This window comes from Vitis riparia, chromosome 15 (genome assembly GCF_004353265.1).
Source record: "Vitis riparia cultivar Riparia Gloire de Montpellier isolate 1030 chromosome 15, EGFV_Vit.rip_1.0, whole genome shotgun sequence".
NCBI classification, from domain to species: domain Eukaryota; kingdom Viridiplantae; phylum Streptophyta; class Magnoliopsida; order Vitales; family Vitaceae; genus Vitis; species Vitis riparia.
Window position 1 is genome coordinate 2,832,390 of NC_048445.1, and position 27,922 is coordinate 2,860,311.

Below are 27,922 nucleotides of genomic sequence, written 5' to 3' on the forward strand. Positions count from 1 at the left end.
CAGGTCTGGCCTTTCTGTAAATAATTCATAGATTTTGGACCATGTAAGCCAAACTTTTGAGCCACATTGTTCACATTTTTACGGCGTAAGGGAACAAAAATGGAGCACTTAAAACTATGGTCAGTTGACGTGCCCTATCAAAGGGAAAATGACCCTCCAATTCTAGGTCATTTGGACCATGCATGCTTTCATGGGTTTGATATGGACCCAAGCTAGCTATTATTCCCTTTTTTTATTTGGTGTTTTATCTTCTTTTATGGGCTTTTGTGGATTTTATGGATTCAACTCATGGTCCACACAGTGGATGTCGAGTCACAGTGGGTCAGTCTTGGCGTTATTATTTGAGTTCCACCCACTCTAAGGATTTGTGATAAAAGTACGATGGATTTAAAATTAATTTTTTAAAATGCAACACAAACTTTTTTTGTCACATCATAATTTTTTATACATATTAAAAAAAATTGAATTTAACACCCTCCGTCATTTCATAAAATTAAATTTATACTAAAAGATATATTTTTATAAAAAAAATTTATCAATCATACATGTTAACAAAAAAAAAAAAAAAAACCGAATTTATACTAAATGTATCTTTTAGAAAGACATTTTTTCATAATTTCATAAAATTAAATTTATTTTAAAGAGACACCTTTCACAATTTTTATATTAACCACTTAGTGAAAAAAATTGAATTTATATTAAATATGTCTCTTCATAATTCCATAAAATTAAATTTATAATGAAATATGTCTCTTTAAGAGACACCTTTAGTCAAAATTCAATTTTTTCGATGGGTGGCAGATATAAAAATTGTGAAATGTGTCTTTTTTAAAAACATGTTTAGTATAAATTTAATTTTGTAAGATTGTGGAAGATGTTTCTTTAAAAGATATTTTTAGTGTAAATTCCATTTTTTTTATTATGTGGTAAATATGAAAATTATGGAAGATATTTCATAAGAAACACCTTTACTATAAATTCAATTTTATGGAATTGTGGAAATATGTCTCTTCAAGAGATATCCTTAATATAAATTCAATTTTTTTAATGTGTATAACTGATAAAAAAAAAAGTTATGGAAAAATGTATTTTGAAAATACATTTAATATAAATTTAATTTTATAGAATTATGAAAAGTGTCTATTAACAAAAATTGTAAATGTATCTCTTCATGAAACACCTTATGTCAGAAAAGTTGTAGTAAATTTATCACTAGTTTTGTAACAATCATTTTTTAACATTTTTTTTTTTATAGAAGTTAAAAAAGCCCTCCTCTATAATGATATATATTCACCAAAATAGTAGCATAATAATTGAGTTAGATTTCATTGTTTTGAAAACAATTATGGTTCATGGACACCCACGTTGCTTGATTTAAGGTTTTAATATTGAGATTATGACTTGTATCGAGATATGATTATATTTACAATAATTTTTTTGCTTTTACTTTTAATGATTGAAATGACAACATACTTTAGTGTCTGAAAGATATTTATTTCTTTGGTGATTACCTTAAGTTAGAAAGTGGTTACTTTATTTTTACGAGCTAATAATTATGATATTAACATGGTTCTACATTGACATGTTTAAAACATAAAAACAATTTGTGAAACCAAGGTTTGGTTAATCTTGATTTTGATGATAACAAAACAAGGTTTAGAATTAATGATCATATTTCAAGTGTGATTAGGCAAGACAACTTCCAAAGTGGCAATCCAAAGACAAATCAAGCCAAGGAGAAATCATGAAGAAGAAGACCACCTCAAAGAGAAGTGCTTTTCAAGACCCAAGCTTCATAAGATCTTCTTGTAAGGTTGTTGGTGCACTAGGTTTTTTTATGCATTACATTCTTTACTTATGCACCAAAATCATCCAAGAATTAATTCATTTTAAATCCTTTTAAAATTGGATGATTTCATGTTTTCAATTAAAACCTTATATCAAATATTTTCCAAACTTGTTTTAAAGGTTTTAAATTGAAAAAGTTGGGTGTTGAGCCAAAAATGGCTCAACCGGTTGAACCGGATGAACAGTAACCGGTTGACCCATAGCTCAACCGGTTGAGGTTATGAACAGTAATCGGTTGACCCTCAGCTCAACCGGTTGAGGGGTATGAACAGTAACCGGTCGACCGTTTGAAAAATGCAAAAAAATTTCTCTTTCTTCCAGAACGGTTGTTCAACCGGTCAAGGTTGAACCTCGTCCGGTCAAGGCCCAACGGTCACCTGCCAAGCATTAAATGCTAACGGCTAGTCAACCGGTCGACCCCCAGCTCGACCGGTCGAACCCCAAACGGCTAGTTTGGCTTTTTTCTTCTATAAAAAGGCTCAAATCTTCATTGTTTCAAGAGCTTAACCTTCCTAAATCATTCTTGAATATATTTGAGCCTTAGAAGAGTGTTTTTGAGTGCACAATTGTTCCAAAACTTGCATATCATTAGTGCACCATTCAATCCTAGTTTCTTGTATCATTTGAGCTTAAAGCTTTTGTACTAAGATTTTGTGAGATCTTTATTTGTATATCCTTGAGAGGAAGTTTTCCAAGAGTGTGGTATCTCTTGAGAAGTGTAAAGGGTGCTTGGAGCCAAAAGTCTAAGAGGGTGGATTGGAACCATAATCCAATTGTATTGCTTGAAGGCTTGGTTTGGAAGCCTTGAATTAGTGGAACCTCAAGCTTGGGATTGAAGCTAGAGGAGAGTGGATGTAGGCCGGGTTGCGCCGAACCACTATAAATCTTGTGTTTGCACTCTCTCTTCCCTTACTCTTTTAAATTATATGCAATTGTGTTTATTTTGTTTATTATATATTTGCATATAATTGTCTCTTACATTCACTTAGTTTAAATTTGCAAAAAGAGACCATCACCCTATTTACCCCCCCTATAGGGTGATTACCATAGTTTGGATTAGCCTCAAATTTCTAACACAATTTAACTAAAATCATTCATATATAAGTAGTTTTATGGCTTTAAACTTAAATTAATTCGATATCTATCATTGATTCATCATTTAACCCATAACTTTTAAGTTAGACAATAAATTTACATGGTATCAAAACATTAGTTTGAAAGTGTATATACGCTCATTTTCTCGGTTGAAAAATTCTATGATACTAAAGATATGTTATAGTAAAGTTTTGTATTTGAGGTATATTCTTCATATCTAAGTCACTCTTTTCATACTTCAACCATTTTTTTTTTTTTTATGGTACGGAAAATTGTTTTTCAATATTCAAGATTAATCCTTGGTCATCGATTAAGGTCGCCAACAAGTCCAACTAAGAGTACAAAACTCTCACATTTCTTTTTGTCATTCATACGATAATAAGACGTGTATTTTGAGAATTCCCATAATTGTAAGAGAGGTATCCGAAAAATCTAAAGCGTGAGGGACAGGCCCAATGGGGGTCCATTCTGATTTGTGACTGGCGGATTAGGACCAAATGACTTGGTTGAACCTACTCTTCTCAATCGGTATTCAAGATGGCAACCACACAAACAAGGGTTTTGGAAGGGTTTGTCTAACACATGGGAGACCCAAGTCACATTGAGGTTCAATATCTAGGCACTATTGTTTTGCCTCCAATCCCTCTTCGTGTTGGTTAGAAGTACAATAATATAGCAGGCAGCATACGAATTTTCATAGTACCTACTGACCATAATACAAAATACATTCAATGCTTGGTCCCTTCCGAACAACACATCCTTATGCTTATATGTGATGGCATGTTTGATATGTCACCGTCACTCCTTTGTATCAAGAATCATCAATATTTTGAAGTTGACACGGCAAGCCCTTTGGCAAAACTATGGTGTCCAAAAGATGTAGCCAATCAAAGCATACCATCGAATAAAAAAAATATATATTCAACATCTTATCATTTTCTATTTTGATAATGGTCTCATTATTTTGTCTTATTTGTACCTTGATCGTAATTTTCTATACTTTTATTCAATAATCTAGATTTAATGGTTTAGATTTTATGTTTAGTATGGCAAGGACTTGGTATGTTTGAATTTTTTTTTTTTTTGGGATGATTAATCTTATGCTTAAAAATTATTTTTAATTAAAACATAAGGATAAATTAAATATTTTCAAAATTTCTATGCATGTACGATGAAAAATAGGAGTGTCGTGTCAGAAAGAGTGAAACTCATGTTTCATAATGTTATGCAAACATGTATTTTAAAAGTTATATTTCATTTGCTAAAGTTGCCTTTTAGCTTTTAAAAGGTTCTCTTGTATAAAAGGTCCTCCTACATTATGAAAATAATAAGGTGTTATCACATGTACACTTTCAACTTTCATGATTTTGTATTCAAATCCATGGTACAATGTGTACACCATTAAATCTCTCTAATTTGTACCTGGATTTTATTTATTTATATTTTTATACATTAATTTCATCGTTTGTATTTTCATCCAATGACAAAGATTTCACTACATAAATTCAACAATCAAAATAAATAATTCAGTATATACTAATAAAATACAACATTTTTCTTATATAAGACTAAGATTTGTTTTTAGTCCTTCGTAATGTTTTTTAAACAAAGTGGAGAAAGAAATTTGATCGTATGCTACAAAAATGTTTCTAAGGATAAGGTTTTGGAGATGTAAATATAAAATAATTTTAGTGGTTTTTAGTTTAAGACATTTATAAGTCAATAAAATTAAACCATTGAAAATAATTATTTTGATTAACATATTTTAAGATCAAAATTATTTTTATTAATTCATCAATATAGAATATGATTGGAATTCATTTTTTCCTAACAACGAATTGATGGGAATTATCCTTATTTTATTGTCAAATTATACTATATGAAATTGTTTAATCCATTTAACCATGATAAATTCTTACGATGAATTTTCTCTTTCTTTTTTTCGATCTTTTCTCTCAATCTTCATGAAAGAAAGTTAAAATATCCGCTTATTATGAATTCAAACAAGTATGAAATTATTCAATTAATCGAAAACAACTTCTATTAAATTACTTTGTTCAATAAACACTTCAGAGTTACTTTGCTAATTATACATGTGAACAAAATACCCTTAAAACCCTACATAAAATTACACTAATCGACATTGAATATGTAAGAAAAAAGCTATTTTAAGATTAAAAAAAATTATTACTTCCACTAAATAATCTTCTCTTGGTAGACATATAATTAATCTCTCCTCTCTAAGCCATTCTAAGACGATTACTCTATTAGTATAAAAAGCTCCGTTTCCCATTCTGTTGGCCCGTGATCAACCAGAAACTTTACCCAAAAGCTCAACTTCCAAGCAAGGATGCAGATCAGCATTTCCAAGTTTCAACTACCCAAGAAAAGTTGTTGAGATTTCAAGGGAAACAAAAGAAAAACCAGAGGCATGCATTTGGTTTTTGAATTTTTTTCTTGAGAGAGACGAGAGAAGAACCATACACACACACATATATATATATATATATATATATATATATATATATGTATATATATATATATATATATACACAGAGAGAGAGAGAGAGAGAGAGAGATGGTGTCTCACCCACCTTCATTTTATGCAAGCTCAAAGGTTAAGCCTCATAAATGAAAACCAAAGTCAGACAATCAACAGAGAAGTCTCAACCAACCTCATTTCAATTCAAAACTAGGTAAATCTTAAAAGGGCTAAAAAAAAAAAAAAAGAATACAAAAAAAGAGAGAGACATACAATAGAAAATGGCAAAGAGAGAGACACAGACACAGAGACACAGAGAGAACATTAGAATTTGTATCTCTTGAGCTCTTTTCTTCTACTTGCAAATCCTTCTCCATGTCTCATTATCCAAAACCTCTCGATTTCTTCAGCTTTCCGGCCCGGAATCCTGCCGGCGATCAAAGCCCACCTGGAGAAATCATTTCAGGAGCTCAATTCCGACGTGGGTTACCCAAAAAATTAATGAAAGAATGAGGATCGGAGCATCATCGCTATCAATTTTACCTGTCTCCCACCAGCTTGTACATTCTATAGATGAGATCTTCCTCTTGTTCTGTCATGTTTATGAATTCCCATTCAATGCTGCTGACCTCTGAGAAACCAACGAAAAGAAGGATGACCCAGAAGAGGTGGTGAGCTAAGAACAGGGAAATGATGGGAGAGAAAACAAAACCCCAGAACCCAGAAAGAAAAAGGAAAGGGAAAGAGAAAACTCACCCTCTGAGCAGCATGAACTGTGGGTCTTGGCTTGCTTCCGGCGGCGTCTGTCCATAGTTATATTTTTCCTCCTTTTTGCTAAGAGTAAGTGAAAGGCATGAGATCAGAGAAGAAAGGGTCGGAAAATCCCAGGAAAATTCACGGATGCGAAGGGGTTGATTGACATTTAATAGTTTCCCAAAATGGAATCGGAAAATATGGAGTCATGGGAATTCAACTCTGGAGTAAAATGTCATGTCCCGGGAAACAAAAGAGCTGGAACGGCAGGTCCTACCAAACAAGCAAAATAAAATTGGTTGACTTGTAGGTATCGTTGAGGTCAAAGAGTTGATCCTAGGGCACTTACCCATAATGCCCCTAACGCCTATGGTTAAATCCAAATAAAACCTACTGCTCTTATTTGTATTTTTCTCCTTTTATTTTATTTTTTTTCCCTCTCCCCAAACCCCTAATTTAATTTAATTTTTCTAGATTATTAAACATGCTAAACTTTTTGTCGTTGGCCCTTATATTTTACCTTCATCAGTATGCATCTGAAACCTCTAACCCCTTTTCCTACTTTTTCTCTCCTTCATTCTCTTCTTTTCTATTCATTTTCTTACTTTTTCCCACCCTAGTAGGATAAGACATCAAGAAGAAACTAAAATGGGATAGAGAAAGGTGGGGGGTGGGGAGATGGAGACTAGAAAAAGGGTGGGAGCTTTTGAACGGGGTTTAAGCAAAAGAAGAAAATGATGATAGATGAATAATTTTTACATATTTTTTTAATATTTGTATTAAAAAAAAAAAAAAGGTAAAAAACAAATAGACTTATCCTAAAAGTTATTTTTGATAAGGTGGCCTTTTTATTAAAATGTTGTACCATGTCCTCTAGGAATATGTGAGTTGGCGAGTAGTCATGCCCACTAGCCTAGGATGGAATCTCAGAACATGAAGTACCCAAAAGATGGATTTTAATCACTACTATAATACTATACCTAGGATTAGTACTTGATTGGACACTGTTAGTTGAAATTAAGAAGCTTTTTTTAATGTAGATTAGATCAAAATTAGTTAGCCACTTTAGTTGAGTAGATGATGTTTAAATATAGAAGACTGCAAATATCAAAAACAGCTGAAGTTTTCAAAAAGGAAAAACCCTAGTAATCAACATCCCTGAATCAGATTTTTCAGTCTTCTTTTAACTTTTAGTGGGCAATAATTCTCTTTTCCCCTTAGCAACAACCTTTATTGTTTGGGAAAAGTTTGAGGCACTGAAAAGGTTTGTTTTAGGTCCATGGTCAAGAAGGGTAGAAGAGAATATCAACTACTTTGAAGAAATTGATAATAAGAAAGAAGCATGGTTCGGATCTTATATGCATTCAATGAAATTGATCAAAAGGATATAGAAAAGTGTTATTTATACTAAAGATAAATGCTATAGTAAATAATATTTATCAAACTTTATTCTACTTTTTAGAAGTCATTGTCATTTATAATATATTTAGGTTTGATATGCTATGATGATCTTTGTGTAATATTAAATATCTTGATTAATGTAATTTTTTAGTCTTTAGTTTGTTGGTTTTACTATACTCTATGAACCAATGAACAAGTCTAATTATTGAATGAATTAGCAAATATCGTTTGATTTAATTCATTAAATTACAGGTATTTAAACTATACCGGTAGTGATGTCAAAAGGGTTAGTTTATGACAAAAAACTCTAATCCCAAATTCGCCTCTGAAGTGAAGGGATTTTCTTATCCCTAATTCAAAAACACAATCAAGTATTGATCGAACTAGTATAATTAGAACTTTTCCTATCCTCGATCTGATGGTATTGATCGAGTTAGCATAATTAGATCTTTCTCTATGTTCAATCATATATTCGCTAATACAATTTGAATCAAAATCAAATATCAGAACATTCATTATAAATTAAATAAATGAAAAAGGCAAAGAAAACAAAGATCGATTCATAAACAATATAAGATGAAGATTCAAAATAAGAACAAATTTAATAAACACAACTTACAAGATTTAAGATGATTATAGAATTGATGATAAGAGTATGTTGAAGGAGATGACAGAAAGACTCGCGACTCTCACGCGGCTGAGATGAAGTTAGGGTTGCTAGGATATGAGGCTAAAAAGAAAATCGAAAAGATATTGAGGAAAATGATTTTTATAATATACATGTTTAAAAAAATTGGAATTTATTATTTATAAAGAGTAAGGACAAAAATAATTGTTAAAAATTTAAGTAGGATGGGACAATATAAAATCCGACCTGCTTCCATTTCTTCCTAAACCTACCCCTACATCGAAAATGGCTTACCCAAACCTATCCAAATAGAAGAAAGCAAATCGAGATAACAAAAAAATTGTAGTATGTTGATATCCCCTATCGATTGAATAGAAATATTTACTATAATATTAAAAGGTAAAATGTACTTCATAAATAATATTCACCATATATTGGAAAAAATATTTCATCAATTTTTTTTAAAGTTCTAATCAATTATCAAATCTATATATTTAGGCTTGGTATGCTATGATGGCTTTTGAAATATCAATATCCGAAATCATTGTGAGAATTGAATCTTTAGTCCCGGATTCAATAATCATTGAAATATTGAATGTATAGGTTCATTAATTTTGGAGTATTCACTGGTTCTAAAGGGTCCACCTAGCCATGGATTCTATGTATTTATTAATAATACAAATAAATATGGGCTTTATATATTGATACAATTAATTTATTTAGATTTAATGCAAAAAAAACAAAAAAAAACAAAACAAAACAAAATTGAATACGTTGAATTAAAAATTTTAAGAAAATTGAGATATTTTTATTTAATATAACATACCAACCTACAAATTTATTAAAAATTATTTTTTTCTATCCTCACAAAATCCTAACAAGTGTTTAATGCACTGTGGAAAAGGAAACTTTATGTATCATATATCAACTTTTTACTTTTATTGAATGAGAGTTTATTTTTATTTTTTATTTTTTTTATTTTACTTAGGCATATTTTAAGAATATATTTTTATCTAACTCATCGAAAAGAAAAATTTTTCAAAATAATTTATTGGTAAAGATGGAATTAACTTAATTACTTCTAGAGGTGGTAGGCTCCAACTATTTTTAAATATACTTTTTAATTAGTATATTTATTCATGCAAAAATAAATTATTTTATTATTGATTTCTTGCACTATTAATAAAAAAAATATGTCAGCAATAATAATAATAATAATAATAATTATTATTATTATTATTATTATTATTATTATTTAAAATTACCATTTGGACCTATTTGAAATCTTGTCTACTAGTAAAAACATTTTGAAAGAAAAAAACAAAACATGAAGGTTCCATGTACTTGAGAAAATTTCCAAGTTGCAAACAAAAATAATGATTAAAGTATCCTCCCTTATCCAAATTTATCATCATTTCAAAGAGAATAAGAACACTATTATTTTTCTCTTAGAACATGTTTTTATTTATTTATTTATTTTACTTTTTTAAAGCATTAATCTCTTTTTGATGGTCATTTTCTTCAAGAATGTCATAAGCACAAATTTTGATCAAATTAAGGTTTAAAATTTTCATAAATGTTATAAGTATCACTCTATACCTTTTTGGGCAAACCCAAATATATATATATAAGATATGTAAATACTTTACACCTTTTTCTTTTACTAACTCAATGATTGAGATGAAATTCCAATAATTTGGTGGTTGAGTTAGGTAAGGGTGTGGAGAAAGATATTACTTTTTTGACTTTTTGTTTTCTTTTTTTTTTATGCATTTTGAAAATTTTCTTTCACATGCATTCTTTATTTTATTTTTTTTTAATTAAATATATTTTTAGAAAATAGAATAGTATGCAATAACATGTATCATGCACCTTTTTCTTTATAGAATCAAATTTATAATATCCCATTTTTAATAATTTTTGTTTATAACAAAACACTTATCATGAGTGTAATATATAAGTGTATTTTTTCAATATCTATTAAAAAAGTATTATGATGATGCCAGATACATATTTTTAGGTTTTATTATTTATATTTTAATCTTATTTTTTATATCATTGGATTTTAATCTCATTAGTTTGTACCATTATTTAACAAAACGACATCAATCTCGTCATGTATATTCAATAATTCGAATGTTTTGTTTAATAGGTACCACTGTTTGACCATTTTCTATCATTTGCCTTAAAAACATATTGTATTTTTTTTAGTTAGTTGAAATTAATCTTTTTTTAACCTTTTTCCATCATCACAAAAATAAAATACTCTTCTACATGGGATGGTGTTCCCATTTTTGAATGTGGGCTGATTGGTTTTTTTATTTAGCTTAAAAGATTCTCGTAGTCAAAGATCAACTTTGTGATTAGGCAATTAGGTCAAAAGGCAACTTGGTCTTAACAAAATTATTAATCCTAAACAATATTAAATAATACTTTAATTAGTGTTATTTGTATTATTTTTTCATCACTTATTCACATGGTTGGTGGGGCAATCATTGAATGTGATGAAAAAAGTAGTTAAAATTTATGAAATATTTAAAAAAAATAAAAATAACACTCACTAACTACATGAGAAGGAAAACTATAAAAATATCAATAAAATTAATATTTTTCAAAAATAAATTATATGATAACTCATTATCACCCAACCTAGTGGGGAGAGAAAGGAACATACAATAAAGAAAAATTTGAATACTTTTGTAGTCATCTTTGGGTAAATTATAGACAACCCCACTTAAGATGGGATATAGTTCTCTCATGGTTGCTTTTTGGACAAGAGGTTGAAGAATGTTTGGTAAGAAATAGGCAAAAAAAAAAAAATCATACCTTTTTCCTTCTTATCCTCGACCTCTCAAGACATATATTCCATTGGCTTCACCCTTTCCAAGAAATTCACCCACTATTCTATAGATTTTTTCCCCATTTTTCTGACTAATAGTTTTTTAATTTTTTTTTTTTTTTTTTCTCTCTTGGTAAAGAAAGAAGGGAAAAAGAACTTCAAGTTCAAAAAATATTTGCAGCTTTTTGGAAAGTTGAAAAGCTGCTTTTTTGAGACTTTACTTGAAAGTTGAAAAAAAGATCATCTTTTGAGGGTGTGTAGTTGAGTTTTTACCCAAAATTTTTGTCTCCTTATTTGAAGGTAGCTGTGGAGCTCATTTCTCAAGGCCACTACAAATTAAGAAATGCAAAAGAACAAAATGGCTTGGTTTTTTTTTTAATTCTTTTTTGGTGGCTTGAAAGTTGGTGGAGGGTTGATGAAAAATAAGTTCAAAAAAAGGGGTGTTTGGATTCTTGGCTCTGATTTCCTTCATTTTCTTGGCATCCAAAAGGGGATGTGGGGTGTACTTGTGTTTGGATTTTGCTGTCTGATTCCAAGGAAAAATGCCTCTTTGCTTATTGTGGAGTCATCAATGGGCTCTTCACCAAAGAGTTGGACTCTTCTTGAATTCAGAAAGGGTCTAAGAGAGATAGAATTTTAATTGCAATCTACCCATATAATCTTTCTTTCCAATTTCCCATCTAATACATTTTATGATTTTTATTTTTGAAATTAAAAAATAATAAATAATTTGTATATAGAATAAGTTGAATTTGAATTATACAAAATATTTTAAATTATTTTTAATGGATTTGAGTTTATATTATGTGTCAATTATCAATAAATCCGTTTAGAAAAATTAATTGACACATCCTATTACCAAAATATATTTATATATCTTGCAATTATTATTAGCACAAAAAAAGACAACTTTTCAGTGATGCAACTTCATTATTACTCTATATCCATATACCTACAACCCATCAGAATCAAATCGACATATTGATTGGATGCCCACCCTCATTTCTCTCTGATTCATCATAGTGTAGGGGCATATGAAGCCATATGTCACATCACTTTATATTGGTTCAAATCTACAGTAGTATGCAAATTATTTATTAAAATAATTTATCTTCAATATATATATATATATATGATAATTATTTTTAATATTTGGATTGGAATTGAATTAAATTATTTAAAATCTTGAACTTAATTTGAACTAGACTTGAGCCAATATTAGGATAATCGACTCTAACCCAAAAATGATTTAATATTTTTGTACTATTTATACTATTTAATATAATAATAATATTTATTTAATCTTTAAAAAAATTTAAAATATCAAATTATAACTATATAAAATATATTTCATTTTTAAAAAATAGATATATAAATTTATTTTTATTTTTTGTTATTATCTTAAAATTTTATTTCATTTACTATTTAGATTTCTATATATATATATATAAAGCTTTAAAAAAATATTATAGGTGGATTTTGAATCATACATGATCATTATCATCTATTAAGGTTTAATTCTAATTTAGAAAAATGAGATTGGATTGGGTTTTAAATGAGTTAAGTTTCGTAAATTAAACTATTCACTTGAATTTTAGTTATGTATCTATGAATAATATAATATACAACTGAATCTAACTTCAATTGAATTCAACTTACAAAAGATTTAACTAATATTAATTTACTAAGAAATTAATTGAGATTGAACTATGTGAAAATCATTTTAGACATGGATGATAATTTAACTTTTGTTAATGGAAAAATATAAACTTGTCAAGTTTGTCATTTTGGTAATAAGTTCATCCAAGTATTTAATTATTAGCGCTTTCATAAAATTAAATCTATTACATAACTATAAAATTATATCATTGTTTATTCAATATTTACACAAGAATAGTCAAATGGGTAAGCTTCTAAAATAAAATAATTCCCCACCATTTTTTGCCTAAAGAAATCCATATGATCACTCATGTCTAAATTTAATAGTCAATTATATATCTTTATCTACTTTATATAATATATACAAGTTCATCTCCATATTATAACTTGTTTCTTTTATGATTTAAAATATTTATAGAGATATTTCTAACAACTTTCATTTTTCAATAAAGAAATATAATATTAAAATAACAAATCATAATATTTTATACAATACTCTTTACAAAAATGAATTTATATTAATTAGAATTTTGAGACACTTTTAAATAATTTCCACCTTGAAGCGAATTTCATTAAGTTAATTTTTCATCTCTCCATGATACACTCTTTTTGTATCACATCCTTACAAGAGAGCAATTGACCTCACTCTTAACAAGAATTCCTTTTGTCTTCCTTTTGTAAGTTCTATAATATTTTGCTCTTCCATAAATCTTCAACCTAAGCTTTGGTGTCGGTTTATTATACCAATAGAAGCTTTAATCTAAACAATGTTAGATAAAAAAACACAAAGATAAAATAATCAACACAATAATACATGAGGTTTTAACATAATTCAACTAACCATACCTACATTTACAGATGAAAAAAAAGCATTCAATTATACTATAAAAAAAATACTATAGATGATAAAACTAAATTATTGGGTTGTCGAAACATTCTATTTATCCCTCAAAGCCTCCATTAGGCATTTCCCATTCTTCCTCATATTTCCATTCACTACCTACAAGCTTATCTCCATCTTATAACTTTTTATTATCATAATCCAAAATACTTATAAAAATATTCCTATCAACTTCCAATAAGAAAATTTAATATTATAATAACAAATCAACTTAAGAAATATTCTATATAATATAAGCAAGATCATTGTCATTCAAATGTATAGTATTTGCAAGTACTCCATAAGTGTTTGATAAATATAAGCATAAGATGAAGCAATTAAAGTACATAAATTCATATTTAATGTACTAATAAATAAAGTAAAGGGTGAATCATGTCATATTTTTCTAGTTAAAACCCAAAAAGAATTAATTCTAAAATCATTGATTTAACCTAAACAAATTTTAAAACCATTAACACAATCTAAACACAATGACAAAGCAACAACAAAATAACAATATCATATAAATGTATATATTACAATTTTTATGTATTAAACTATATATCCAACTTATGATTAAGACAAATATACGAAAACACATCATCCTATCATAAAGTAAAATCTAACGCTTTTACATTGCAGGTCACGGAGTAAAATTTTCAATTCATAAACCAAGTTGTTAGAAAGAAAAAATAAAATAAAAAAACTATATTAAAAATAATAATTCACATAATTCAATATCAAATTAGAATTAAGAAATAAATTAGTACCAATATTTGTTTGCAACAAGAATTTAATTAACAAGATTGTAAACAACCACAAGCAACACCATATGCAACCTCTTAATATTGATAAAAAAAAAAAAAAACATGTTAGCAACATTTCACTTTTCTCTCTCTTTATTTGGGGGTATTCAGTCGAAGATGGTTGGTTATATTTGATGTTTTGAGAACATATGGGTGTCGTTGTGGGCCTTTCAACCAAATAACCCAACCATTAAACCCCTAAAACCCCAGCGTTGTTGCTCCTTCCTTTCTTCTTCTTCTTCTTCTTCTTCTTGGGGGTTGAACAAAGCATAATCCAAAGGCAGAGAGGAGGTGCTGGAATGACTGGGATGGATACACAAGAGCATCAGATCGACTTAGGTCACCTTATGGCCTTCGACCCACTTCACCACTTCCCTTCTCCCCCCACTTCCAGGTTAGGGTTTTCCCAGTTTACACCTACTTCTGGCCTCTGGATTGGCGGTTTTGGTTTTGTTTTTATTTTTATTTTTCCATCTTTTTCTTTCATTTTCTTGCAATTGCTTGGTTCCTAGAGTGATTTAGGTTCGCTGTAGGATTTGTGGGGTTTCATGGAATAGAAACCCTAATCTCAAAACCGCAGTTGTTGGAACTGAATTTGAATGATAGTGGGCCTCAAGTTTACAAATAAGCAATAATTATGGATTACACAGGATTGGAGTTCCAGTTCCAATCCAATTCTGGCTGCCTACTGCTGCTTAGGACCTTCTATGGGGGCAAAGCTGCTGTTTTGTGTGGTTAATGTTGTTAGGAAGGGAAATAAGGCTATTAGGTGAATGCTATTTGGAGTGTATGCTGGCTAGTTGGATTAGGGCTTCTTATAATAGAGCTTTTCTCTGGGGGTCTTGGAGTGCATTAGAAGATGCTCTAAAAGATAAGTCAAGAAGACTAATTGTAACCCTTTAGGCAATGACTGAACAGTTATATTTGGCAAACCATTTCTAAGTTTCTCCACCAAGTCTATTTGGTGCTTCTATCTGAATAACTCATTGTAACTACGTGGCTGATTTAAACCATTTTGTATAATCGGCCATCCAAAAAAAAAAAAAAGTGTGCATAACACCCTAATAGCTTGATTATGATCCAAGTGTATAGCTTTCCATTTTGGATCAAGTTTTATGGGTGCTCTTTTGTTCAAAGGATCTTTGTGATTGTTGTTGTTACATATATTGAGATGAGTTTACTGCTTCTATGTCCCTAAACCTATTTGTTCTTTGTTGGGTTTTTGGCTATTCAAGACTCCTTGTGAATGTGGTTGGTTTTAGTGAAGCTTACTGTATATAGTTTTTCAATATTGCTAGGGAAGAGCTCGTGAAGGAGTGTTTACAAAAGGGCACTGTGCTAGTCCAGTTAATTGCAGATGCCCTTTTCAACTTACCTTCAACTGAAGACATAGACGGACCCTTAGTCAAGTTGCCTCCACCAATGACAAGATTGCCTAGAGAAAAGCATGTAAGCCTTTGCTTGTTTTAATAGGTTATTCCACATATGTTGTTTCTTTTGTTTATATTGCTTCAGAGAATCAGAACTATGTTGCTAATACCACTTGCATTTGTCCTTGATTCCTGGAAGATGTGTTACTCTGCAGAATTGTAAAGAAGGATAGCTTATAACTGGCTCATTGGAACTTTATTGTTTTTATTTGATTTTTATATTGAAATTTAATTGTGTGGGGGCTGCTTTTTCTGCTTCCTAATCTGCCCAAAACTATTTATTGCCCTAGCGTACAAACTATGTGAATACTTTTCTTGCACTGGCTGCAAATCCAGGATTTTACTTGAGGGTTGGTCGCTAATTGGTTGTTGTCTTGCCTGAGTATAAGAGTGTTGTGTTAGGCAATCTTGCTATCATACATCTTACTTTATAATCTTGTTGGATGTTCTTGTCCATATCCTTTTTATGAGTGGCTACACCCCCTCAGCACTTTTAGCGAATTCTTGGTAACCAATGTATGCTTGCTTACCTTTTACTTATAAAAGGTAAGCAAAAAAATAAAGGGTAAACAAGACCTTAGAGTTTGGAACAAAGAGGTCCTTTAGCCACATTTTGGCAGTTAAACTTAGAGCTCTAAAGCAGGACCTTAGAGTTTGGAATAGAGAGGTTTTTGGTAATGTCTCTACCAAGAAACTTGCTGCTTTATTTCAACTAGGTTGTTGGGATGCAAAGAAAAGGGAAAAGCCTCTCTGTGTGGAGGAAAGGGAGGTTAGAAGGAGGGTGGTGGAGGACTTTAAAAATTGGGCAGCTTTCAAGGAAATCTGTTGGAGACAAAAGTCAAGAGAATTTTGGCAATTATCAAAAAAATAAAAAAAGAGAACTTTGGCTAAAAGAGGGGGATAAGAACGCCGATTTTTTTTTTTTTTCACAAAGTGGCCAATGCTTGAAGAAGAAGAAATTTTTTGGCCAAGTTAAGGGTGAATGGTGTTAATTGAGGAGGCAGAGATTAAAGAAGGTGTGACAAATGCTTTTTGGATAATCCTTTATGAGTTGAGGGATTGGAAACCAACCATTAGCGGGCTGGCCTTTGCCTCATTGCCTAGCCTAGACTCTCAAGCCTTGAAGATCCCCCTCTACTATATCAAGGGTATGGAGCCATCGTCTGTCCATACCCTTGAAAGGGGATAAAGCTCCCGAATCGGATGACTTTTCCATGACCTTTTGGTAGTTTTGTTGGAATGTGGTGAAAAGGGAAGTGATTGGATTTTTTGTAGAATTCCATGAGTTTCGGATTTTCTGGAGGAGTTTAAATGCCCCACTTTTATTGTCTTGGTTCCAAAGAAAGGGGGGATAGAAGACCTTAAGGACTTCAGGCCAATTAGCTTTGGAGGAGGCTTATATAAGCTCCTAGCTAAGGTTCTTGCCAACCGCCTCAAGAAGGTGGTGGGTAACTTAGTGTTGGATTTTCTGCATGCCTTTGTGGCAAGGAGACAAATTTTGGGGATGTTGTTTTGATCGCAAATGAAGCCATTGCTTCGAGAGTTAGACCCAACTTGAGAGGGGTCATTTGTAAGTTGGATATTGAAAAGGCCTATGACCATGTAAACTAAAGTTTTATTCTTGCAGTGTTGGAAAAAATAGGTTTTGGCTCCAAGTAAATTAGTTGGATTATATGGTGCATCTCTACAATTTATTTCTCTATCTTGGTCAATGGGTCCCCTTCAGGCTTCTTTCAAAGTTCTACGGGTTTAAGACAAGAAGATCTTTTGTCCCTTTACATATTCATCTTGGCAATGGAGGCTCTTTCCCTCATTCTTATGAAGGCAAATAAGGGAGGGTTTATCGATGGCTTTCTAGTAAGGGAAAGAGATGGAGAGGGGGTGGAGGTTTCCCACTTGTTGTTTGCAAACAATACCCTCATTTTTTGTGATGTTAGGAAGAAAAACCTTGAGTACTTGAGTTGGATTCTTATGTGGTTTGAGGCTATGTTAGAATTAAAGATTAACTTGGAGAAAAGTGAGCTCATCCCTATTAGGGAAGTTTCGAACTTTGAGGATCTTGTTGGGGCTTTAGGTTGTAAGGTGGGTGCCCTCCCAACCACCTATTTAGGGCTTTTGTTGGGAGCCCCTTTAAAGTCCTCTAGGGAAAGAATTCAAAAAAGATTAGCGTTATGGAAGAGACGATATTTTTCAAAAAGTGGAAGGTTGACTATGGTAAAGAGCACTTTGTCCAGTTTGTCGATTGACTTTATGTCTCTTTGTGTCATCCTACAGATGGTAGCTACTAGATTTGAAAAGATTCAAAGGGACTTTTTGTGGGGAGGAGGGGCTTTGGAACAAAGGCTGCACTTGGTGAATTGATCTATTGTTCGCTTGAAGAAACAAAAAAGGGGCTTGGGTATCAGAGATTTATCCATCCTGAATGAGGCTTTTTTGGGCAAATGGTCTTGAAGATTTGCAATTGAAAGGAACCCTCTCTGGATACGAGTAATTGTGGGCAAGTACGGACAAGTTGAGGGGGGCGTGGAGCACTAAAGAAGTGAGAGAAGTGCACAGTGTGGGGGTGTGGAAGTCAATCAGAGGTAGCTGAGAAATTTTTAAGATTAGAACTAAGCTTAAGGTTGGGTCTAGGAATAGGGTGAAGTTCTAGAAGGACAAGTGATGTGGGGGTTCATTTTCGAAGCTATATTCCATAGCTACCTTAAAAGATGCTTGGGTGAGTGACCTTTGGGAGAATGGTAGTTGGAGTCCCAGGTTTACTAGGCAATTGCATGACTAGGAACTAGAGGTGCAAGCCTTCTTTGGGAGGTTGCCTGCACACCCCATCTCTTTGGAGACTAATGACATTATGGTTTGGTTACCTACAAAGGATGGTACTTTTTTTGTTATGTCCTTCTACTTCTCTTTGACAAATAAGAGAATGGAGTCGTTCCCTTATGACATAGTTTGGAATTCTTAGGTGCATCCGAGAGTTAGATTTTTTGCTTATGAAGCAACTTGGGTCAAAATTTTGTCTCTAGATCAGCTTAAAAAGAGGGGTTGGAGGATTTCTAATAGATGCTACTTGTATAAGGAAGAAGAAGAACAAGTGACCATATCCTCATTCATTGTCCGAAAGCTCTTCTTTTGTGGCAGTTGATCTTTGCGCTTTTCGGTATTCAATGGGTGATGCACTCTTTAGTTTGAGAGACCCTTCTAAGTTGGCATGGGTCCTTTGTTGGTAAAAAGAGGAGAAAAGCAGGTTTTTTTTTTTTTTTTTTACCTATATATATATATAAAAAAGTTAATGAAGCTGTTTTTAGTTCTTTATTTTATTATATATTCTTGATTTCTTATTTGAAACAATGCTTTGTCAGCTGCCTAAGCCTAAACCACCTACAAAATGGGAGTTGTTTGCCAAAGCTAAAGGTCAGTTCATCTTTGTTATGTTTGTCTCCTCTATGGGCAGTTAAATATTCATTATTAAAAGTGTTTTTCTTGAACTCTGTATTTAAATTTTTTTATATCTGGGCTTTCTGGATTGTGTCGAGGCCCTAATCAGCAATATAGATGTGCTTTCTGTCATAATTTTCATTGATATAAGGTTAATGAGCTTGGTTGTATTGCTTTGAAATGTATTGCAGGTATAAAGAACCGCAAAAAAGATAAGATTGTTTATGATGAGCAAACTGGTACTTGGAAGCGTCGCCATGGATATGATCGTGTAAATGATGACAAAGATATACCCATTATCGAGGCCAAGATGACTGATGGTACATAATTGATTTTACCATTAGTGCTCTCTTTTTTCCTGTTCCTAGTTAAAAATTCCAATTATTGGAATTCTGTCTGCTTGTTCTCAGGGAAAAACATGTAAATGTTTCCCAAAAGATAATAAAGGTAAATAATTAAATTTAAAATTTTTGTTGCAGAGCCAGGAGAGGATCCTTTTGCTAAGAGACAAGCAGAAAAGAAGAAACGAGTTGAAAAACATGAGAAGAATCGATTACAGAATCTGAAACAAGCTGTAAAAGTTGGTGCTTTGCCAAGGTTTTTCTCTTTTACTGTTGACATGGTGGATAGAGCAGGAAATTTTTCTTAGTTTTATCACTCATAAGCATCAAATTTAGTCATTCATTGCTAGGAATCCATTCCATGAATCTTTCTGTAGCTTTTGTCTATTTAAAACAGTGTCAATCCATTGTGATACATGTCATCACATCCAGAGCTTACAACTGTATGATATCCTTGAAGATCCCTTTGATATGGATGGTTGGCCTTTTCTTTTAACTTTTACATCTGATCTTGGTTTTCTGCAACACAAACATAATATATAGGCATTTAGACTATTTAGCATCCCCTGTTGAGACGAAAATCCTGAAGTTTGAACAGCCCCTGAATTATGTGGTTGAAGCTGTGTGTGCAGGATATAACCTTGTCATACATGGTTCTAATTCCATTGCATCTATCAAATAATATGTCAGTATGTTGAGAGAACACCAATCATCTGAATATTAATTTAGATTACTCTAGATGGCTGTGTATGCCTTTTTTTTACTAGCAATGGGCATGCAACCCCTTCTCTATTTTTGTTCCCTGTATAATTCCAAAATTCTTGGTAGTTTTTATTTTTAACTAGTGATGGGCTTGCAACCCCTTCTCTATTTTCCTGATCTCAGAGTTCTTATAATTTCTGGTGGGGACCCATCAGCTGGATGATATAGAATGATAATAGAGGGCTGGATAAATTCATTGTTTGTTTAGTCTTGTTTTGGTGCTCTTATTTGAAGGTCCTTTTCCCCGCTTTTTGAGGTCCCATTCTTAGGATTTTACAAGGCATCAACTCTTATTTTTGTTGTTTAGAGCTTATGCTATATCTGTGTGTGTGTAAAATCCACATGTTATAAGAAAGCACACTATAAGCATATTGCAAATGTGGCATCTTGTGTTGCAACTCGAACTGATTGGAAGTCTTTTCCCAGCCACATTCAACTTGCTGCCACAGCCTTACCTATTACTGGAACCCAAGCTGCCCCAAAGAAAGCCAGCAAAAATGAACTTCAGGACATAGCAAGCATGGCTGCTGCCGCAACAGCCAGTGGTGGGAAATTTGACAAGAAGTTGGTTGGAGAAAAACCTGAAAAACATAAAGGAAAGTATCGCAAGGTCTGTGCACATAACTCTGTTACTGTGAATTCTTCAGTTCTTTTTCTTCCTAAATCTCAAGGAATCACTGACTTCACCTTTCCCCCTTGTTTTTGTTTAGTTCCTGCCAGTAGTGGAAGGAACAGGAATTGGATCACAAGAGAAGCAGCAAACTGAAAAAGTTTTGAATAGGCTAATCTCCAAGAATTCCCATGAGATACTCAATGTTGACAAGGTAAGAATGAGCCATTCTATATCTTTTCTTTCCCTTTCTTCCTTCTCAAAGATTAAAGTTTGCATTAGCTTTTGCCAATGAATAATATATTTATTCTTTTTTTATTTTTAAATTCAAAAAATATAATTTTTGCTAATCACTTGAATTAAATTATTTGGAAACTAGGCTATTAACATGTACAATGTGAAGAAAGAGAAGAAAAGAAAGAATCAGAGGGGTAAGGATTCATCAACTTCAAGCAAGTTGAAACCGAAGAAGCAGCTCCAGAAGAAGTCATTAAAGAAAGGAGGATCTTCGAAGAAAGGGAAGTCAAAATGAAAGTAGTGTTTTATGCAACTAATTGTGCAACATTTTGTTCGTTAAAAATTTTGTTCATCTGAAAGGTGGGAATGTCTTTCATTTTTGTCTCTTGCATTGAAGTAATTACTCAGTTAGGCTGTCCACTTTGTTTTGTTAATCACTTGATATTATTTATGATGATATTTTAAATGCCATTATATTGGCATAGAATTTTACAAACATCCCACATAGAGATTCACCTTCACTTCAAAGATAAATTTAGTAACAGATGATTTGAACTTCTTTACAAATGACCCGCAAATTTTTGTGGTAGTGAGAGCTCTAGTGATGGTATATGGCTTGAGAGTTGAGAATGCAACCTGCTTCCTAATTCTTAATTCCATATTACAACAGGAAAGGCAATTGCCATAAAAGAAACAATTACAGATTCCATTTTCTGAATGGTACAATCAGTGACAACGGTATTAACTATTGGTGTGGAGCGGTGTAATGCTTTCACCAAGGCTGTCCTTTCCCTCCAATCCGACGTGCCAACTCCCAGTCCTTTTTCACTGAGAAACAACAAAACAGATGAAAGTTCTACTTTTAATGATCCCAAAAGAGGACGAATCTGATCCTAGAAGAAGACATGATAAAACAGATGAAAGTTCTACTTTTAATGATCCTAAACGAAGACAAATCTGATTGGCAATTTGGCAAAAGTTCTATACAGATCGAAAATAAAAAGGTATGCCATGACCTGGATGAAATGAGATAAGAAATTTTGTGTCCAAATGAATAGAAATTACATACATAAGTCTCATTACGGTAATAATGTGAGTGGGGAAGTTTATGAAATAGCCATGTAGTAAATGAGGATCTCGGGGCCATGCTTTTATAGTAAAACCATGGTGTATGAAATATGTTGTTCCCTTCTGCAGATAGGAGCAGAATGAACTCCAACAAGGCAAGAACTCAAATAGCCAGGACTCACAAATAGTTCAATGCCAAAGCTAGTAAGAAAAAAATAGAAGATTTCATATGCATTTAGACCCAAATAACAAACATGTGAGATTAGCATTCCAAAAAGAAAAGAAAAAAAAGAGTATTTTGTTATGTTTTCAATATTATTTCATTCATGCAACAAATGAAAGGAGGGAAGATTTTTTTCCTGACCAAGATGATTATGCAAAGTGAAAACATGCAAGTTCCATTAACTTACTTAGTGTTACGCGTTTTGCATGAATTGCACAAAGCATTGCATCTTCAAACAAATGAACCAGATAATCCTCTGCTGCCTACAAAAAGAAAAATGAAAAACCTTTTACTGAAATATTGATTATATCAATCTTCCCATGTCTAATCAAAATGAACCACACAAAAGCAGGAATTGATTCCACAAATTGCCTTTTTCAGAAATGGTGAATGCTATAGAAATTTCATTCTAACATTTCATGTCAGATGCATAGATCATGTCTTCCAATTTCACTACATTTAGAAGCATCTGACATGTGATTGAGTTTTCTTTACTGGTTAACTCTCAAATTCACTGCAGATAAAATGGCATATTGGGATGAGCACAAGATTTGTTTAGTCATGAAAAGCAAGCTAGTGGATTTCCCCTACATAAAAACTTGACAATGTGAAAGGCAAGGCCATAAAATTTCCATAATTCTGTCAAAAGGCAGTCTGTTGTCAAGAATAAAAATATCTGAATGACATGCTAATGGCTTTCAACGATTCCTAATCCAGTGGGCAGTGGGCCTATACCCAACAATCTAAGATGATTCCAGTAAGCTTGAAGAAAATGTAATGTAATATAAAATCATCCAAGTATTCAATACTCACAACAATTTGTCTGAAATTTGAGCCCAAAAATGGATTTCGTAAATGTACTAATGATTATCAGTTAACAATCAACTATTTACAAGATAATTATCTCGGATGCTTAGTAGCAGAACTACCGTTTAAGTGCCTGGAACCAACTAGTTTTGATGAGCTACCTCAATCTTGTGTCAACATTTAAAAATCTTCTATTAAGACTTACCAGTCCAGTTCTTTTGTGTGGGAAGCAGCATGGAAGAAAATCAGGAGTTTTGAACAACTTATGAGGAGAAACTAGAGTTTGGTCAATCGTTGCTGCATTTGCATGAAAGACCTTGGGTATGTGGACCATATTTGCATCCACTACAGATGGATTCCTGAGCTTGGCTGTTGGCCTTCTCTTCATTGGTGTTTTACTGTTTCATGGGTTCTCCCCTGCTTGATTAGAAAGGTTTTGCTCAGCTGGCATCATGCTTTTGCAGGAGCCAACCACAAGGTAGTTTTGGAGGTTGATGCCATTATGTCTACTTTGGACCACCTGGAAGCAGTGCAACATTAGGACTTTTGAAGGTGTGGGGCACTGCTGCTTGGTGGTGAAAGATTTGCTTCCAAACACCTAGTTCTTGTGGTCATATGAAGGAATGGGCTTAAGCCAATCTGCTCTTTCTGGATTTTGTAGACAGTTTGGATATAGGTTAGCTTGTCAAAGGTCTAGATTTTGTATGTGTGCAGCTTGTTTACAGTGTTTGTATATAGGTTCCACTTCTTTTTTGTTTGGCACTTTTAGTAATACATCCTATTTGCCTATTAAAAAAATAAATTCACCAGTCCAAGTAAGTAAAACTTTTAAACACCTGTGGGGTGACAAACAACAGTGCCACTTTCTCAAATGAAATATATGATCCCAAACCAAACTTATGCAGTCATATACAACGGAACTAAACAGATTAGAGCAATCCCAACACCCATTCAAAAACATATGCTGCAATTAGAAGAATCTCAAACATACCATGTAGAATCACAAGTACATTTGAAAACTTAATTCTGAAGAATTGAAAATAGGTTCAGCAAGTATAAGAATTGTATAGCTATAGACCATCAGAGATAAGCTTAATAAATAATTTGAAGAAGAGCAAAAACCTGCAAAAATATACAGATGCATGCATGCCCAAATCTACAAAAATCAAACATGATCAGACCTAATTGCATTCATGCATTCAAACAAACAACTCTATTCAGTCATATTAAAATGGAAGTTATGATACCTCCTGAAGTGCTACTAAAGCTTCGGCTGTCCAACGAGAAATTTCTGGAGCAAAAAAGTAGCTAATCTCTCTAACCTATGACAAATGATCAGAACTGTTAGGACCATGTGATCTAAACCTCTCTACAGATCAGATGGGAACAAGCAAACAAATAAGGAATGGCACAAACAGCAACTTCAACAAGGAACAAAAAATACAATCCATGTTTTAAGTCCCTGGAGCATTTGATAAATTCTACCACTGCTGCACTATAGGCAGTGTGCATAGGTAAGTACTTTGAACTAGTGTAAAGCTTTGCTAACCCCCAATTCATGGATCCTGGTTCTTTCTTAATACTAATTGTAATAAATTGGAAATTATTTAAGGATTGGGGCACAATGTAGAAAAAATAGACCTTAAAAAAAATCATATTTGGAAAACCCACAACCATAACTCTTAGTTTCTGGACAACAACAATGCACTTATCAACAGTGATTTTTGCATATTCAATAAATAATGCTATTCTCGAAAATCATGGAAAATGAATTCTTTTTGTTTCTCTTTAGTATGCCATTTTCCAGCAAATAGGCTGGGATATCAGCACCATTCAACTCAGGTTATGTCCAACAATCTAAAAAATCTATAGCCTCACCCATCAACATGAATGCGTTTCTTTTCTTGATTTGATTATCCACATAAACAAGATGAACCTGAGTGTATACAAACTCCAGTTGTTTTTCCAAATAAAAAAGTGAGGTATGTACAACACTCCAAATAATAAAAGAAATAACACATACAAATTAATGAATATATCTGTGACAAGGCAAACAAATTCATTTAAAAACCTCCAAAGAAGGAAATAAATCCCCTTTAGCCATTCCTTCTTTTGTCCATAGAAAATATTGGAAATGTAGAGGTTCCATCAATTGTTCTTTAACTAATTAGTTATCAAATAACAGCTCATAAATCCCAAATCATATAACCATAAGCCATAACAAATTCATCAATTCATATGGTTCTTTTATAGAACAAAATTGTACACAACCTAAAAAGATGTATATCAAGCTTATTCACACTTGACACCATGCCTTATGTGCAACATCTTTTCGCAAGAGAGTTCAACAAATGGGAAATAGAGGTCTGAATTAAAGGCCTCCAAAAATCAAATCTCTGATATTGAGTTAAATTATTAATTAGCCTAAAAGATTAAATAGTTAAGTAATAAGTCAGCAATGTATACCAAGCTTGCTAATACCTATCAAACATCCAAACCCATAACCCATATTAGTGTGTGCACCTAACGTATGGACAACATTACCACTTGGTCACTATGTTCACTTCATGATTCATATATACTTTAAAAAAGAAAAAAGAAACACCTGGAAGGCACAGTCAACTACTTCAAATCTATATAGAGGGAGAGAAGAAAGAGGAAGAGGAGTACAGTTCTAATGAAAGGAGCAGCTGGGATTAGTAGATGTGTGGTCTTCTGAAATCGCCGAATCTCCCGAAGAGCCACAGTTCCTGGCCTATAGCGAAAAGGCTTCCTTTGTCCCTCCCTCCCTGCTGTACCTAAATATGAATCAAACCATTCCAAACTAAACCTCACCATCATAATCATCATTATCAGTAACAACAACCCAAAAATTTAAACAAAAACACAAACACACACACACTCATATAAACAGTAATAAAATGATAAGAACTCACTTGGTGAAGCATCCGTTGCAGTCCTTGTCGGCCTTCTGGGTGTTGCCTGCAATTCATTATAATTACCAAATCATACACATTTTAGTGATGTTTTCACCACCAAAACCATGCTCTGATAATAAAGAAAATAAATTGAGCAAAACACCGGCCTATACAGTTTCTGATCAAATGTAGGGCCATCGAAGAAAAAAGGAAAAAAAAAACCCACAATGTCCGTTTTTATCCTCCACTATTTAAGCTCTAAAATCGTAAAGCGAATCACAATTATTATGCTCAAATGAGATGACTCCCTTTTCATCAACCAACCAAATTGAAAAGGACCAAAGAAAAAAAAACAAACAACTAGTTGATTTCCTTTTCCTAAATTTCCTCAGCTTCCAAACAGAGGGATATGGAACACAGATAGAACAGCACACACACGTCGTCATATCACATTTACTCTCCTATTCCTAAATTTTCTCAGCTTCCAAACAGAAGAAAACCAAAAAGAAAGAAAAAGAAGACAAGAGAGATAGGTACCGAACTCGGTCCAGCCGATGCTGGCGAAGCAGGTGTTGCAGCTGCAATCATAGAGAGAGAAAGTTAGGGTTTACACAGTGAAAAGTTCCAGAACGTTCTAGAGAAAGAACTAACCAAATTGCCGCCGGCGGTTTCGGCTTTTACGGGCGAGGTGTTTGGTTCTCGTCATGGTTTCGGAATCTGAGATTCCCCTTTCTGATGATTTTCAGATTTTTGACATTGGAAAACAAATTCTTACTAAAATTTTCCCGCTCGATTTCATTTTGATGTGGCGTCCGCAGTGAAACGCTGCTTTGTGACCACTCGGCCTAGATAAAACGACGTCGTTTCATGGAAAGATAAAAATTTTTGGGTTATTTTCATTGACACCCTAATCTTCAGTATAAATATACTAAACCACCCCAGATTTCAAATTTAATGAGTTAACATCCCTATAAATGTATTTCATATATAAATTTAATTTTTAAATACTAGTATTTAAAATATTTTTACTTAAAATCTCTCAAAAAAATAAATTTGATAAGTAAAATAAATTTATAGGGATGCTAATTTATAAAATTTAAAATTAATGATGGTTGACTTTATTTACACTAAACCTCAAGGATCTAAAAAAAAATAAATTTTGAATAAAAACAGAGGATTTTTATGTATCATTCATCAAGTTGATGATAGAATCCATGGACGTTCCAGTAGACATTATGCACTTGTTACACAACAACCCCCACCAAGCAAAACCAATGGTTTATTGGTCACGACCAGCTAAAGCTAAAATTCCATTAAAGAGCGTTTCCACGGGGTAAAACCCGTTGAAGTGACTAATCCCAGGCATATTGTATGTACCTTTGGTGGCACAAATTGAATAGTATCATAAATAGCTATTCCAGGTAGTACCCATCCGCCTCAATAAATTAATTCAAATTTTATTCTCATTTTTCCGATTATATTTTTGCCTTTTCTTTTCTTACCTACCTTAAATTATGTACATATATAATATAAAAAAGCTGTAAGATTTTTTTTCCCTCGATTCTATTTATATATATATATATATACATATATATTATGGAAAGAAACAATGGAGTAAAGTATCTACACGAGCAAATTATATTTTAGAAATATAAAAAAGAAGAAAGTGAAAGAAAAAAAAAAATCCCCAAGACATAGAACAA

At 32.3% G+C, this 27,922-nt stretch overlaps 3 protein-coding genes across 3 annotated transcripts; 1 reads left to right on the plus strand and 2 right to left on the minus strand.

The window, feature by feature from the left end:
• Positions 1 to 5,512: 5,512 nt before the first annotated feature.
• On the minus strand, positions 5,513 to 6,402 carry LOC117932424 (transcription factor TRY-like). The gene is made up of 3 exons (XM_034853668.1): positions 6,182 to 6,402; positions 5,969 to 6,056; positions 5,513 to 5,873 (listed from the first exon to the last, which is right to left on the minus strand). Exons 1-3 carry the CDS (start codon positions 6,234 to 6,236, stop codon positions 5,750 to 5,752), a joined length of 267 nt encoding a protein of 88 aa, XP_034709559.1. The 5' UTR covers positions 6,237 to 6,402; the 3' UTR covers positions 5,513 to 5,749.
• Positions 6,403 to 14,550: 8,148 nt separating this feature from the next.
• LOC117932319 (ribosome biogenesis regulatory protein homolog) lies at positions 14,551 to 21,695 on the plus strand. The gene is made up of 8 exons (XM_034853516.1): positions 14,551 to 14,785; positions 15,690 to 15,840; positions 19,178 to 19,229; positions 19,445 to 19,573; positions 19,733 to 19,850; positions 20,783 to 20,966; positions 21,067 to 21,180; positions 21,346 to 21,695. The coding sequence occupies exons 1-8, from the start codon at positions 14,691 to 14,693 to the stop codon at positions 21,496 to 21,498; spliced, it is 996 nt and encodes a 331-aa protein (XP_034709407.1). The 5' UTR covers positions 14,551 to 14,690; the 3' UTR covers positions 21,499 to 21,695.
• Positions 21,696 to 21,737: 42 nt separating this feature from the next.
• LOC117932320 (histone H3-like centromeric protein HTR12) lies at positions 21,738 to 27,132 on the minus strand. Its single transcript, XM_034853517.1, has 7 exons — positions 26,871 to 27,132; positions 26,757 to 26,797; positions 26,238 to 26,283; positions 25,972 to 26,099; positions 24,549 to 24,623; positions 22,682 to 22,757; positions 21,738 to 22,031 (listed from the first exon to the last, which is right to left on the minus strand). Exons 1-7 carry the CDS (start codon positions 26,923 to 26,925, stop codon positions 21,976 to 21,978), a joined length of 477 nt encoding a protein of 158 aa, XP_034709408.1. The 5' UTR covers positions 26,926 to 27,132; the 3' UTR covers positions 21,738 to 21,975.
• Positions 27,133 to 27,922: the final 790 nt, after the last annotated feature.

Coding starts and splice junctions, on each gene's coding strand:
- LOC117932424 (XM_034853668.1), bottom strand. CDS start 6,236: ATGGACAGACGCCGCCGGAAGCAAGCCAAGACCCACAGTTCATGCTGC. Junction 6,057..6,181: donor CAGTTCATGCTGCTCAGAGG/GTGAGTTTTCTC, acceptor TTGGTTTCTCAG/AGGTCAGCAGCATTGAATGG. Junction 5,874..5,968: donor TACAAGCTGGTGGGAGACAG/GTAAAATTGATA, acceptor TGATTTCTCCAG/GTGGGCTTTGATCGCCGGCA.
- LOC117932319 (XM_034853516.1), top strand. CDS start 14,691: ATGACTGGGATGGATACACAAGAGCATCAGATCGACTTAGGTCACCTT. Junction 15,841..19,177: donor GATTGCCTAGAGAAAAGCAT/GTAAGCCTTTGC, acceptor ATGCTTTGTCAG/CTGCCTAAGCCTAAACCACC. Junction 21,181..21,345: donor AGATACTCAATGTTGACAAG/GTAAGAATGAGC, acceptor TTTGGAAACTAG/GCTATTAACATGTACAATGT.
- LOC117932320 (XM_034853517.1), bottom strand. CDS start 26,925: ATGACGAGAACCAAACACCTCGCCCGTAAAAGCCGAAACCGCCGGCGG. Junction 26,284..26,756: donor CATCGGCTGGACCGAGTTCG/GTACCTATCTCT, acceptor AATGAATTGCAG/GCAACACCCAGAAGGCCGAC. Junction 26,100..26,237: donor TGCAACGGATGCTTCACCAA/GTGAGTTCTTAT, acceptor ATTCATATTTAG/GTACAGCAGGGAGGGAGGGA.